This window comes from Eumetopias jubatus, unplaced genomic scaffold (assembly GCF_037043125.1).
Source record: "Eumetopias jubatus isolate StellerSeaLion01/CBP00866 unplaced genomic scaffold, mEumJub1_p1.0 scaffold_9, whole genome shotgun sequence".
Classification (NCBI taxonomy): domain Eukaryota; kingdom Metazoa; phylum Chordata; class Mammalia; order Carnivora; family Otariidae; genus Eumetopias; species Eumetopias jubatus.
In genome coordinates this window covers 101697281-101712599 of record NW_028274815.1, presented here as the reverse complement: position 1 = coordinate 101712599, position 15319 = coordinate 101697281, and the positions used below count along the sequence as shown (strand labels likewise).

At 37.5% G+C, this 15319-nt stretch overlaps 1 protein-coding gene across 4 annotated transcripts in view; it reads right to left on the bottom strand.

Annotated features, from left to right (window-relative positions):
* The window catches only part of TASP1 (taspase 1), a 293567-nt gene that overhangs the window by 151957 nt on the left and 126291 nt on the right, over positions 1-15319 (bottom strand). For 3 of the 4 annotated variants that reach the window (XM_028112987.1, XM_028112988.2, XM_028112989.2), the window contains 2 exons: positions 13258-13377; positions 7531-7609 (listed from right to left, as the gene is read on the bottom strand). In XM_028112987.1, the coding sequence (XP_027968788.1) occupies positions 7531-7609; positions 13258-13377 (199 nt within the window). The remainder of the gene's footprint in view (positions 1-7530; positions 7610-13257; positions 13378-15319) is intronic. The other variant, XR_003610774.1, reaches the window with a different exon arrangement.

Genomic DNA, 15319 nt, shown 5'->3' with positions numbered 1-15319 from the left:
CCTGCAAGTGACCCTCTGGGAGGCACTGTAGTACGCATTCCTTAGGAGAATGGATGCAGCAGAACTCCGTTCAGGACTAGCAAGCCTTTAGTATATCCAACATATCAACATATTTCTATACTGGCAATAGGAAACTTCCCTATACTATCAAGTATAGACATAGATTTCATGCCCTTTTAGGACACAGAACATCATGACTTCTCTTTTACCACTCCCAGACTACAGCACAGGATAAGAGCCTCTAAAATATAAATACTGTTTTATAACACGAGAGCAATTAAAGTCATCTTACATAAGAGCAAAATACCTGCACTCATGTATGCATGAAAAGACATCCTTCAGATCCCTTAAAATTATGTTTCAAAGAAGATTTAATGACACATTGTTCATTATACAATATTACATAAACAAAGCATAACACAAGCTGAACAGTTTTGCCGTTTTTATTTTGCTACCAAAAATATTAATACTGCCTACAACAGGATGGCAAAATTATCAGCTTCATTTTCCAAATTCTTTTCAATAAGCATATGTTTTCACAATTAGGAAAATATCCATTCATTTAAGACCTTAAGATACATGATAACCAAAGCTGTCATACTGAACTGGTTTCCTAGGAAATGACCTAGCATAATTCAGAATTCTACTGTATTTTGAAACATCAGTGACTTCACTTATGTAAAAAGCAGGAAATAATATATTAATAGTTCATCAGATATGAAATGACATAATTAGAATAAGCAACAGTCTCAGAACAGAATTCCCATTCCATATAATTACTTTAGTTCTTAGAAATGTGCTGGTAGTTTACTCTGTTATCTATAAATGAACAATATTTCTTCCCTGCCCCCCCAACCAAACGGTCCAAAGAGTCAAGTGCTTTTAAGATGATGATGTTTACAAATGTTAGGGTTTTATCTATGCTCACATCTAGAAGTTACAATTCACAAAAAAAGATTTCTCATGGCATGAGTCCCAACCCTACATATTACATACCAAATTATTTCAGCTTAAGTAGCTGTTCATTACCCTGAGCCCCCAAAGATTTTTCTTGAGTGTAACAAGATTATGCAACAGGAATAGCACTGCCTAATAAGGCAGATAAAGGAACCAGAGTGGGCTGAAGAGTCTGGATTCCAACTCAATAGAACTAACAGCAATGTATTTAACTTGTTGACCAGTTTTGCCTCCCACTGAACCATCTCAGAGATGAAAGATCTATCAATCTTCCAAAAGCCTGAGCATGTCCCTAATCAAAAAGATCCCTACTTCATACAAAAGAAAATTTAAATACTAAGTCAAGGTCATCTAGGACCCCAAATTAAGCTCCATATACCTTGCACTTACCCTCTATTTAAGCATCTTCCATTCTCACCAGAATAACCACTCTTAAAACTTCCCTTACCTTCCTCTCAGCCCCAAATCATCTGGGCTTGACCTAGCTCACTTCGCCTGTTATGGACTAATTGTCTGTGCCGCACCCCCCCCAACGCCCCCGCCAAATTCATATGTTGAAGCCCTTATCTCCTATGTGATGGTATTTGGGGAGAGGCAATTAGGGTTAGATGAAGTTATAAGGATGGCACAAGAGCACTCCATCTCTCTCCTTCCCTTCTTCTCTCCCTCCCTCTGCCATATGAGGGCATAGCAAAAAGGCAGTTGTCTGCAAGCCACAAAGAGTACCCTCATCAGGAACTGAATCTGCTGGTACCATGATCTTGGACTTCCCAGTCTCTTGAACCATGAGAAATAGATGTCTGTTGTTTAAACCACACAGTCTATGGTATTTTGTTATAGTACCCCAAGCTAAGACACACCCCAATGTATTTATTTGTTCATATTCAATTCATTCAACAAACATCATCAGAGGCTCTACCTGTTAAGTACCATCCATGTATCAGTGAAGAAAATTAATGAAAATCCCAATCTTCATGGACTTTCATAGTAAAGCAGGGTAGAAAATTAAAATAAAATAAATAGATGAAAGATATAAAATTAGATAATGATATATACTATGAGAAAAAATAAAACATGGAAAGAGAATAGGGAATGTTGGCCGAGAAAATTTACATGTTTAAATAGGGTGGTCAGGAAAGATCTCAGTAAGAAGGTGAACCACCTGAATAAAGAGTTGATGAAGTGGGAGGCAGCAGCTTCAGCTACTGAGGGCAGAGAGCTAACAGGAAAGGAAGAAACTCAGGCAAAGGTCCTAAGGTGGTAGTGTGTGTGGCATGTTTCAAGTACAGTAAAGCAGCCAATGTAGTTGGAACTGAATGAGCAAGGAAAGAAAAGCAAGAGTTGGAGTCTGAGAAGAAAAGTGGGGAACACGTATATCAGGCCTCAGAGGCCCTTCATAAGGACTTTGGCTTTTCCTCTGAGTCAGAAGGGAAGTGACTGGACAGTTCAAAGAAGTATGACATGATTTTGACAGGTAAGAACACCAACTCTTGTGTTGAGAACTGAATAAAGAAACAAAAGAGCAAAAAACAAGGTACCAGCTAGGGGGCTACTGAAAGAATCCAGATTAGATGTGATAGCACTTTGAATCTATTGGTAGCAGTGGAGGTGCTAAGAAGTATCAGACTATAAATATATTTAGAGAGAATACAGTTTGTTGTTGGATTGGATGTGGCTGCTTTGTACCTCTGACACAGACTTAATAGACAATCTCCCACAAAAGGGCAGTGTGGAATACTTGTGGCTGCTTGTTAGGTTAAAGAACCAAGAAAGGGTAACATTAATTCTCAGCCGTTGAGGAAGAGGGCTGGCTCAGAATCACTGGCTCACAAATATTTAGGCAAAAGCCTGGTCTCATTTTTTGCATTTTTTATCACCCTAACCTTTGAACCTACTCCTGGCAAGCCATGGCCAGCCACATCATCACCACCCTCAGGGTTCTAGAACTATCCAGAGCCAAAACCTGGAAAATCAAAGAACCTACAAAATCAGAAATCAGTGGGCCATATACGAGAAACCAAGTAGCAGAGCTTTCTTCTTGCCAAAATACTTTAAGGAAGGAGGACTGAAGCCTGTGTCTTCTGAACTCCAGCCAGCTGCCATATAACCCCTGGACTCACTGTTTCTCTTAAAGAAAAAAACATAGTGCACAGACAAGTAACAGCATACCAATGTTAAGGTCAATCAGAGCATAAACTTAATCTCCTCCTTTTTTCATCCTTCTGATCTTCTAATCCTCAATCTGCTCTTCCTTTCCATAGCCAGAAAAGACCACAGATGTATCTGACATTATGCATCTGATGTGTTACTGAAAAATTATGTGTGATTCTGACTTCAGCAAATTAAATCAAATTTTAAAGTACTATTTAAAGAAATTCCATGGTGAATAATCTTTTTGAAATGACATCTATCCTTCTATAAGAGGGAAGATTCACACGCACATTTCTTTCATTTAATGAAATATATCTGACATATAACATTGTGTAAATTTAAGGTGTACAACTTGTTAATTTGATACATATATATACTGTAATATGATTGCCACTGTAGCAATAATTAGCACCTCTATCACATTACATGATTATCCTTTCTTTTTAGTGATTGGAATAATTAAGTTCCAGTCTCTTGGCAATGTTGATGATTATAATAATCATTTGTCTTAATTTTAATTTGTCTAGTAAGCACTTACTAAGTGCAAGGCCCTGTGCTAGGCACTCAGGAAACACAAATATACCCACAGATCCCCTTTTCTCAAGAGCTTGTCACTGCTTAAGAAAGCCTAAAATAAATTATTATTTTCACACACACACACACAAAGCTGAGAATAAGAAAAGCTTTTATTAAAGTTTATCAATTCTAGAGTATATTTTTTTCCACATTCAAAATTTTCTGAAATCAGTCCATACATTGTAATTGACGGCATCCTCCTGTGCCTGCTCTCCAGACTGCAGCTGTGACATAGCAACCGCTGCCTCTAGAAGGAGGTAAGCTGTTCCTGTTGTTGACCCTTCAGTTGAGTTTATGTGCCATGTTGGAACTACAAGTTTTGAGTATAACTGTCATTTACCATGTGTTCAAAAGTATTACAGTATGATAAGGAATTGAAACAAAAAGTAATTATGAGCATAAGAAGGCATGGAAATAGCAATGGAGCATGACATTGTTATCAGTGCAGCAAATATTTCTTGTTGGAGGAATACCCCCAAATTCTATATTTTCTTGTAAAGCAACAACCATGTGTTAAGAGTGATGAGAAAGAAGTGTGTCATTCTATAACTGGCAGTCTTCCCCCCCGCCTCAGTATATGTACCTTATATTGGTATATTTTAGTCCTGGATATGACACTAAACGTATAGGCAACAAAAGCAAAAACGGGTAAGTGGGACTACATCTAACTAAAAAGTTTCTGCACAAGAAAAGAAATAACAAAATGAAGAAGCAACCTACAGAATGGAAGAATATATTTACAACCATATATCTGATTAGGGCTTAGTATCCAAAAGACATGATGAACTCCTACAACTCAATAGCAGAAAAACAAATAGTAAGATTAATACATGAGCAAAGGACTTGAATAGACATTTCTCCAAAGACATACAAATGGCCAACAGGTACATAAAAAGGTTTCAACCTCACTAATCATCAGGAAAATGCAAATCAAAATCACAATGAGACATCATCTCATACCTGTTAGAATGGCTAGTATCCAAAGGACAAGAGATAATAAAGGTTGGTGAAGATGTAAAGATATTCACAGCCTTGTACACTGTTCATGGGATTGTAAAATGGTACAGCTGCTACCAACAACAGTATGGAGGTTCCTCAAAAAATTAAAAATAGGACTATTATATGATCCAACAACTCCACTTCTGGGTATTTATCCAAAAGACTTGAAATCAGGATCTTGAAGAGATATCAGTGCCTCCATGTTCACTGCATCATTTTTCATAATAGCCGAGATGCAGATAGAACCTAAATGCCCATCAACAGATAAATGGATAAAGAAAATGTGGTATATATGTATAATGGAATATTATTCAGCCTTAAAAAAGGAAATCCCTCCATATACAACATGGATAATCCTCAAAGACGTTATGCAAAGTGAAATAAGCCAGTAACAGAAGGACAGATACTGCATGATTCCACTTCTATGAGGAACCTAAAATACTCAAACTCACAGAAGCAAAGAGTAGAATGGTGATTGCCCGGGGCTGGAGGAAGGGAGAAATGGGGAGTTGTTATTAATGAAGTTTTAGGGCACCTGGGTGGCTCAGTCAGTTAAGTATCCAACTCTTGAATTTGGCTCAAGTCATGATCTCAGGGTTATGAGATGGAGCCCCACATCAGGCTCCACGCTGGGAGACTCTCTCTCTCCCTTTGCCCACCCCCTCCTCAAAAAAAAAAATAAATAAATAAATAATAAAGTTTCAGTAATGAAAGATGAATAACGTTCAAGGGATCCGTTGTACAATTTGCACCTCAAGTTAAAAATACTGCATTATACATTAAAAGATTTGTTAAGAAAATAGATTTCATCTTGTGTTCTTACCACAATAAAAAAAAATAAGAATCAACAAATTTTTTTTTAAATAATGGTGTATTTTATAAAAGATAGTGACTTAGATTCAATGACACACTGTTAAGTATTGAACCACTACTCTGAGCCAAGAAGTATGCCTTCCATATGTCAACTCATTCAGTACTCACAGATATTAAGGTAGATATTCTTGCTTTACAAATAACCCTTGCCAAGGTCACAGCCAGTGAGTGAAAGAGTCTGCACAAGAACCTGTATATACTCTACTGCCTTCCAAGCTAGACAAATTTCCATGATGCCAGAACATTAGTCAGAGTTTGCACAGCCAGCTCCTGCCACACTACTCTCTTCCCCACTCCCCACTCATTCCTCCCCACCCAGTGATGAGAACAAGATGCTGGAGTTTATCCCTGAGGCTAATGATCAAATTGCCTGTCTGGCCTTGGGAGAGCCCTATCTTGACCATAATTATCTTCCCTCTGCCTTTCAATTATTACCTTCCAAGAACTATAAACATAAAATGTAGGCCAGGTCTCTAAATCTTCTGCAACAGCCTAACGCACCAGTCTGTTTTATTTTGGCCAAACAATTGCAAAATTCTGTGCACCACATTTCTTCCGACTTGGTCACCCAACTCTGTGTTTCCATTGTCAACCTCATAGCAACAGCCCCAGGAGAAACAAGGGTGAAGCAATCACACAAAGTCCCAGGGATGGAAGGAACCAGAGACTTGCTCTATTATCCTCAGGTTATGGGGGCTGATGATGGTTAGTCCTTAAACTTCAGAAGGATATAACATGACAAACTGGGCATCCAAATTTAAAAGCTGCACTCACTGGATGTCATGAACTAGAAACCTAAATTTATCTTTAGCCATGTGAAACTATCTTTAGTTGTGCAAGATGTGCAAAGGAGGCAATATGCAAGGGGAAGGGAAAAAGACCTTAATTTTACAATTTTAGCTTTACCCACCCAATGCATTCTTAACGCAACCAAATCAATGAAAGGTGATCCTATTCCAACTTCCATTTAAAAAAGGAGAAAGGTGGACAATCCCAAAGAGATTAAATTTCTTTTCCGAAACGACAGTCTGGCAGCTTTCAGGATTTCAGCTTAAAGTAGAATCCAGGTCTCCCAAACGTCTAGACATGAGAGTAACACTTAACAATGACAAACCAACTCACTGAATAACATATTAACCAAAAATAAAGTCAAAACAACATATGATACTAATACTACTTTGGGAAAATAAAAATGAAACAATGAATTATCTATTTTAGACTTCTGTTTGTTCAAATACCACAATTTTCTATAGACATAGGGCCATACTTAATATGTGCACAAGTTAATTCCTAAATATTATGCATAGAGATTTTCATGTGCCACCAATATTAAATTAAAAATTAACTCATATTGGGGCACCTGGGTGGCTCAGTCGGTTAAGCATCTGACTCTTGGTCTTGGCTCAGGTCGTGTTCTCAGGGTCGTGTGATCAAGCCCTGTGTCTGCCTCCATGCTCAGTATGGAGTCTGCTTATCCCTCTCCCTCTGCTCGTCCCCCCGCTTGCTGGCGCACACTGTCTCTCTCTCTCTCTCTCAATTAATAAATAAAATCTTTTTTAAAAATTAACTCATGTTTTATACTCATCTCTTCAAAAGTGAAGAAATGAAAATCAATTTTTTGCCAATTATAATTAGTATGGTTAAGGTTCAACATTAATTCGTGTTTGGACTTCACCTGATAGGTCAGTGGCACACAATTATTTTTTCCACTAGAGGGAAAAAAACATCAAAAATATAACTTATAGTTAACTCCAGAGTTGTAATGAAATGTTAGCAAAACATTTACACTGGGATACTGATATTGTGAAACAATCCTTAAAAGCTCCTACATATCAAAGATCTTTCATGCATAAATGCTCCTGTCTATGCAGTGTCTCAGCATATGCTTTATGTTTACATAAAAATATTGTTTTCAATCATTAAATGCCCTACAATGTTGCAGTTATGAAAAATGGTCATGAAAGCAGCAAATACCTGAGGTACTCACAGCTGTGGAGTAGGGATTATGAGCTCCAGTATTTTCAGCCCAGCAGCCACATCCATAAAGAGCAGCCTGGGAAAAGAGAAAACAGATACACAATGTATTTCAGAAATATTATATGTAATTACTTGCTTTCAAAAGAAGACAAAATCATACCCATCTAATAAAGCCTGACTTAATAATGATGCATATCAACTGGGAAATAATATCAGAGACTGTGTAAGACCTATCCAAACAATGGTTCTAACACTATTTTAAACTATATTTTCAACTACTGTATTAATAGCAAATAGTAATTTTCTATTATATAGAAAATAGCAAAAGAAAGTTTCTTAGACTCTCATCAACAGTTTTTTTCTATGAATAGAAAATAGCAAAAGAAAGTTTCCTAGACTCTGATCAACAGTAGTTTTTTCCTTCCTTGAACAACCTTTCCCCTATTGTAGTTTGTCAGCCAGTTCGGAAAAACTCCTCTCTTCTGGCTCCTTAAAATCATTGTGGTTGCCTTAAAATAGTGATTCTCAAATCAGGTATATGTCAAATTGCTTGAGAAGCTTGGTGATAGGACTGTGGTTCCCAGATATTCTGATTCAGTGGTCTGGGGGTTGCCCAGGGAACTGGCATTATTAACCAGGGCCCCAGGGAGGCTGGGATGCAGGTGGTCCTTCTGGCATACTCTAAGAAACCCTGTTTAGAAAAGCTTCTGCCATGCCTCCCTTAAAATGGCACAAAAGGAACGGCAAAGAGTTACTACCGAAGAAGGGCCCAGTATATGCTCACCACTGTGTCAGATTCTCCAGATATAAAGAAAGGAGCCAAAAAGATCAATTCAAGCTAATTACTTTATGAGACAGTAGAACAGATTTATATGCCTGACACCACCAATAACACAAATTACTATGGTTTTATAAAAGAATATAACAATCATCCCTATTTTGTTTTTAATAATGCCACCCAGAATGTCTGGATTCATCTCTTCAATATCCACAATGACTTTTCTGCCTTTGGGAGGGGAACCGAAACTGATAACTTTTCCAGTCCTTAGTTAGAAGCAGAATTAGAAAAACCCTTTGATAGCTAGCATAGAGAAATACAAGGAAGTCTGCTCAAGAATATTCACCACCACAAGTTTGGTGAGAATGGAAAACTGAAAGCACAGATGTCCATTAGTAAAGAAAAGGCTAAACACTGACCCAGCAAAATGTGGAATTCATTGCAGAGGTTCAAAATAAAGAATTAAATTTTTTAAAAAGATCTCCAAACATATTATTGGGTTAAAAAAAAGGAAGAAAAGAAGAAGAAGAAAGAAGAAGGAAGAAGAAGAAGAAGAAAGGAAGAAGAAGAAGAAGAAGAAAAGAAAAGAAGAAGAAGAAGAAAGAAGAAGAAGAAAGAAGAAGAAAGAAGAAGAAGAAGAAAGAAGAAGAAGAAGAAGAAGAAGAAGAAGAAGAAGAAGAAGAAGAAGAAGAAGAAGAAGAAGAAGAAGAAAGGAAGAAAGGAAGAAAGGAAGAAAGGAAGAAAGAAGGAAGAAGGAAGAAGGAAGAAGAAGAAGAAGAAGAAGACGACGACGACGACGACAAGCTACAATACACTAAGTATCTAGTATGACTTCTGACTGATGAAGGAAAAAGATATTCCCATAAAATAGTAACTGTTCTTTTCTAGGAGGTCACTTTTAAGGACTGGGGGAGAAGTTAAGACTGGGAATGATGACCAGACAGACCAGTTTTCTACAATATTCCATTCTTTTTTATAAGGACTTCAGAACTCATTTGCTTCAATATTCCACCCAGAGCAGGAATTTCCATGAAATATCCCAGGCACTTCTGATACCAAGAACCTCGATACCTCATGAGGGAACATATTCTCCTTTTGGACACTTGCCTTTGGCTAAAAGTTCTTCCTTAGATTTTTTTTAACGAACATCTGCTTTATCATAACTTCTACCCACTAATCCTGGTTCTACTCTCTGGAATTACTTTACCCTCCCTGCTGAAGTTCTCTAAATTTTTTAAAACAGCTATCCGAGTGCCCTGATTACTCTTTTCTCACTCAGATAATCCTAGATTTGTGAACTGTTCTTCAAGACTTTGAGATGCACACACACACCCTACTTCCCTAATCACCCTCCTTGAGAAATAATCCAAAGTTCAAGATAATTGGAGATGAAGTCTCCCATGCTCATGTGACCCACAGTTGCCATCCCCAGTTGTCAATGACAATAGCTTTCTTATAAGTAGAACCAAGAACTCAGTACAACATTCCCAATACGGCAAACAGCATAAAATCTATTATTGCCTTTGAAAACACCATACTTCTAAATTATACAAGACTGTTGGGTAAGAGTGGGAACTGAAAGCCCTACAGAAGGGATTCAGCACATGGATTTCAGGACCAAACTGGCAAACTTGTGGGATATGCCATTCAACTGGTACTACCTGGGACAGGTGCTAGGTGAGCCAAAGCCTCAGAGAACATGCAACCTGAGGGGAAGGGCCTATTCTTCCTTCACTGAAAACCCTGGACATTAGTCCACTATCCTTTCCATTCCCCACAATTACCTTGACCAGGAGCCTGCACCCAAAAATAGCAAATAGGGCCACAAGGACACCTCTAAGAAACCTAAAGGAGGTCATTTTTTTTCTTTTTTTTAGAAAAGAAAGAACACTTACTTTGTTTCTTCTCTCTAAGCAAATTCGCCTTATACTACTTCTCCTCAATTTCATGATCTAAAGTTGTCTCCCTTCTTAATCTTCTGAAATCAGTTGAGCTCAGACAGTGATAGGTCAGGTAAAAGAAAGACTCAGAGAATGTCCCTCTCTTATCATTTCTTTGGATAAAACATAACAAGCTTGGGGTGCCTAGGTAGCGCAGTCAGTTAAGCATCTGACTCTTGATTTTGGCTCAGGTCATGATCTCAGGACGGTGAGATAGAGCCCCCCGTCAGGCTCTGTGCTCAGCCAGGAGTCTGCTTCTCTCTCTCTCTCCCTCTGCCCCTCCTCCTGTTCTCTCTAAAATAAATAAATAAATCTTTTTAAAAAAATAACAACCTTAAGCAGGTCTTAAAAAACAAAAATAAAATAAGCTTCCTTCTTTTCAGTAGTAAAACTTCATTAACATTTAACAAAGGTATTAACATTCATTAAAAATAGATCATATAAATATTATTATCATTATTTAATCTTCTTTGGGACTTGTTTTCCTTTATAAAATGAGCATAACAAAAACCCCCACCTCATAATGTTGCTGTAGGATCACATGAATGAACACACTTGCTGCACATAGCAAGAGATTAATAAACAGTAGTTATAGCTAATAATATAGCTATATTATGAGGGACTGTGATAAGCAATTTAAATATACTACATCATTTAATCTTCTAAGGTAACCATTTATACCCATTTTACAGTTGTGGAAAGTGGAGCTTAAAGACATTGAACAACTTGTTTACAGTAAGGGAGAGGTGAGATTAGACTAAAGGTCCACCTGAATCCAAAGTTCACACTCTTAACCACTAAACTCAACTGTGTATTTATGTGGGGCTGAGTTGTAGGTAGAGGGAGAGTGGAATGTAATAATTCCTTTCTCGTGTCCCAGTTGTAAATTCTAACCATTGTTGGTAAGCCAAGAAAATAAATTCTAATTCAAATGCAACTTCACCATCTGAACAGTTGTTATTATATGTCTAGAGCAGGGTAATATGCTAAGACTTTTTAACATTTCACTTGTGCATTTAAAATGTATTTAAAAGCATCTAATTTTAGAAGGGGGGGAAATCGGAGGGGGAGACAAACCATGAGAGATGATGGACTCTGAAAAACAAACTGAGGCTTCTAGAGGGGAGGGGGTGGGGGGATGGGTTAGCCTGGTGATAGGTATTAAAGAGGGCACATTCTGCGTGGAGCACTGGGTGTTATACATAAACAATGACTCGTGGAACACTACATCAAGAACTAATGATGTAATGAATGGTGATTAACATAACAATAAAAAATTTAAAAAAATAAAAGCTTCTAATTTTAGCATATTTTTTAAAAAGTCATTTAAAAAGTCATCATTTTCAATACTTTGTATATTTTGTTTCCTTCCCTCTTGATCATCAAGAAGAATGGTTTCTTACTGTCAACTGATGCTTTCATATTTCTAGGCTCATTATATCTCCTCTATCTAAGCAATATAATCCAATTAAGCAAATGCATTTTCCTGGTAAGTACCTTTACTCCTATCCACCATGCCCTTTCCTGATTTTTATCTCTCACAAACTGTGTCTTCATAAACTAGCTAAGAGGGGCAAAATCAATATGTTTAAGTTTTATAGAAGTATTTCTTTTTCCAGAACAGTCCCATGTGGAATGGCTTCACGATTGTTCAACGTAATATCCTGCTAACATAGTCCAGAACTATCCTTGGTTCTCTTGTTGCTATTTTACTAACCAAAATAAACAAAAAAAAACAGTGAGAAAGTCATGGGAATTGCAAGGCAATGAAGGCGGCTATGCTGGTTTTTCTCTCTCCTCCACCAAGGCATCCAAATCTGATATGCCAAGCTTGGTTCTTATTCCAAACTTGACAAATACACAGGGCTTTATAATGTGGAAAAACACCATGACCAGACAAAGGCTTTTTATAATGACTTCAAAGCATTGTACACATGCTGAGTAATCATTCCCCATAAATCCCCCTGTATGGCAGGCAAAGAGTAGCACAAAATTATTCTTCCCTACCCCATCCCCCCATGGCATTGTAAGAGGCTTATACACTATAAAGGGCAGATCAGGGAATATCACTTGGAGCTTTGCAAAGATGTCCTCCATGAATCAGATCACTCTGCTCCAAGCATTCATTAACCACTATGTCCAAAGCAACTGTGATACCCACTTTTTTCCAAATGTGAGGGACAAAGCATACAAAATACGCCAAGCAGTGCTCTGCATGTAACACGAGATCTAAGTACTCAGCTTAAGCACAACCCTTGCAACTACTTTACCTACTCCAGGAATCATTAGTTCACTCAACAAATATTTATTAATCCCATAAGTAATGTACCAAATTGGTTTATGCTCAGAAAGCTTACTAGATCAAATGGACTGTGAAATATTCTCAGTACAAAACTAAAGTTTGGAGATGGGGGAAGGAGGAGTGGTGAAGATGAGCAAGTGAACTGGGAATATGCCAGTTACACATAAATTAGATTTCTTGCATGGTATCATGTATTATTGGTGACCTGAAATACTGGTTAGTCTATAAAATAGCTAAAATGCTTAACCAGAAGAGGGATTTAGAGCATCAAAATTTTACTATTCCTTGAATGGAGGAAATACACAATGTAACTCTAAAGAATCATTTCCCACTTAAAAAGCAAACAACAATATAGTCAGGTAGTGTTTACTCCTAAAGAGAATGACATTTGCAAAGAAAGAAAATGAAGATCAACTCATATTTTTTTTAATGTCTACTAAATACCCGATACTCAGCCTGTTGGAAGTGACAAAACATAGTATTACTGATTTTAAAGATCAATAAGAACTCTATTACTATGAGAGAGGTTTTTTAGAATCTGGAAAAGGTACTTGCTGATTTGTACTACATCAATGTTAAAAAAAAAAAATCACAGTAATTTTGTTTTTCAAAAGAAAAAATGCTTTGCTGGCTTAAAAAAATGGTGAGCTAGAAAATTCCGTTTTAAATTGAAAAGAGAGTTTAAAAACCCCATAATTACTTACCTGTCCAACTCTCCCTGGATGTTTCAAGGCCAAGCCTCCACTAGAGACAGCAGCAGCAACGTTCCCTTCGTGGTCCACCACTACAGCGCCCACTGTGTCCAAAGTGCCTGAGTCATTCTCCTGGAGAGCAAACAGGGCATGAGCACTCACTGAGCACAGGGTGTCACAATTCGATATAACCACATAGCACTTCTCAAACATACATAATTCATAATTCATAAGTCATACTAATTCAGCAAACTCCTAAAATTATCTATTATCAAGTTGCCACTAAAACCCTGTTCAAGTCAAAATGTATTTTCTACTGAAAAATCCTGAGCAAAAGGTGTCTTATTGCTCTTCTCTAATAATAAGCCTAGCATGCCTAAGGGAGAAAGAAAAAACACCAACTAATATAAAATAGTGTATCACAGTGTCCCCTTAATCTCCAGTTTTAAGTTCATGATTGAAAATCTGTAAAAGGAAAAAATCTATGGCATAAGTGAGCCAATAAATGTGATTATTAGTATTTTTAAAAATATTATATACAAATTTCTAAAAGTAATATATTCAGCACAATAAATAAAGAGAATGGCCGTCACAATCTTGAAGTATACTATGCTATAATTTTCTTTTACAATTCCTTGCTTGTGAGAAATTGATGGCCACCTCCTTTCTCTGCTGTATTAATAATATGCTTGCCAACTATATAAAAGAAAATTCTACATTCCTGGGAGGCATCTTTGCGTGTCTGTGTCTTGTCCCAAGTCCCACAAACTTAAGGCTTTTCACATGTATTGACTATAAGCAGCTGTCTCCTACCTCAAAGATTTCTGGGTCACCTGTGCAAGACAATCAAACCTTATAATCCTGGATAAAAATCAGAATTAAAGGAAACAGGAAAAAAGTTTCATAAAAAAAATCTCCTTGTGTATATTAACAAGGGAGGCTACTGCAGGTCTTTAGGTTAACAGAAGTCATTGCAGTGTTCTCACTCTAGAGTACTGATTTTTTTTAAATTTTATTTTATTATGTTATGTTAGTCACCATACATCATTAGTTTTTGATGTAGTGATCCACAATTCATTGTTTTCATATAATACCCACTGCCCCATGCAGTATATGCCCTCCTTAATATCTATCACCAGACTAACCCATCCCCCGCCCCCCCCAAAATCCTCAGTTTGTTTCTCAGAGTCCATAGTCTCTCAATGGCTCATCTCTCCCTCAGATTTCCCTCCCTTCATTTATCCCTTCCTTCTCCTATTGTCCTCCAAGCTATTCCTTATGTTCCACAAATAAGTGAAACCATATGATAATTGACTTTCTGTGCTTGACTTATTTCACTCAGCATAATCTCTTCCAGTCCAACTTTTGATGCAAAAGTTGGGTATTCATCCTTTCTGATGGCTGAGTAATATTCCATTGTATATATGGACCACATCTTCTTTATCCATTCATCTGCTGAAGGGCATCTTGGCTCTTTCCACAGTTTGGCTGTTGCGGATATTGCTGCTATGAACACTGGGGTGCATAGGCCCTTCTTTTCACTACATCTGTGTCTTTGGGGGTAAATACCCAGGAGTGCAATTGCTGGGTCATAGGGTAGCTCTATTTTTAACTTTTTGAGGAACCTCCACACTGTTTTCCAAAGTGGCTGTACCAACTTGCATTCCCACCAACAGTGTAAGAGGGTTCCCCTTTCTCCACAACCTCTCCAACATTTGTTGTTTCTTGCCTTGTCAATTTTTGCTATTCTAATTGGTGTAAGGTGGTATCTCAATGTGGTTTTGATTTAAATTTCCCTGATGGCTAATGATGATGAACATTTTTTCATGTGTCTGTTAGCCATTTGTATGTCTTCTTTGGAGAAGTGTCTGTTCATGTCTTCTGCTCATTTTTTGACTTATTTGTTTTTTGGGTGTTGAGTACTGGTTTTTAAACTGTGCCCCAGAACCCAAGATTCTCACCCTCACCCTCACCCCCACCCCCCAGAATGCATAAAAGAGCCAGGCACAACCCCAGACTCAACAAGACCCACTCCTCCTGTGTAGTTTATTGCCCATACTACCGAGCAAGACTT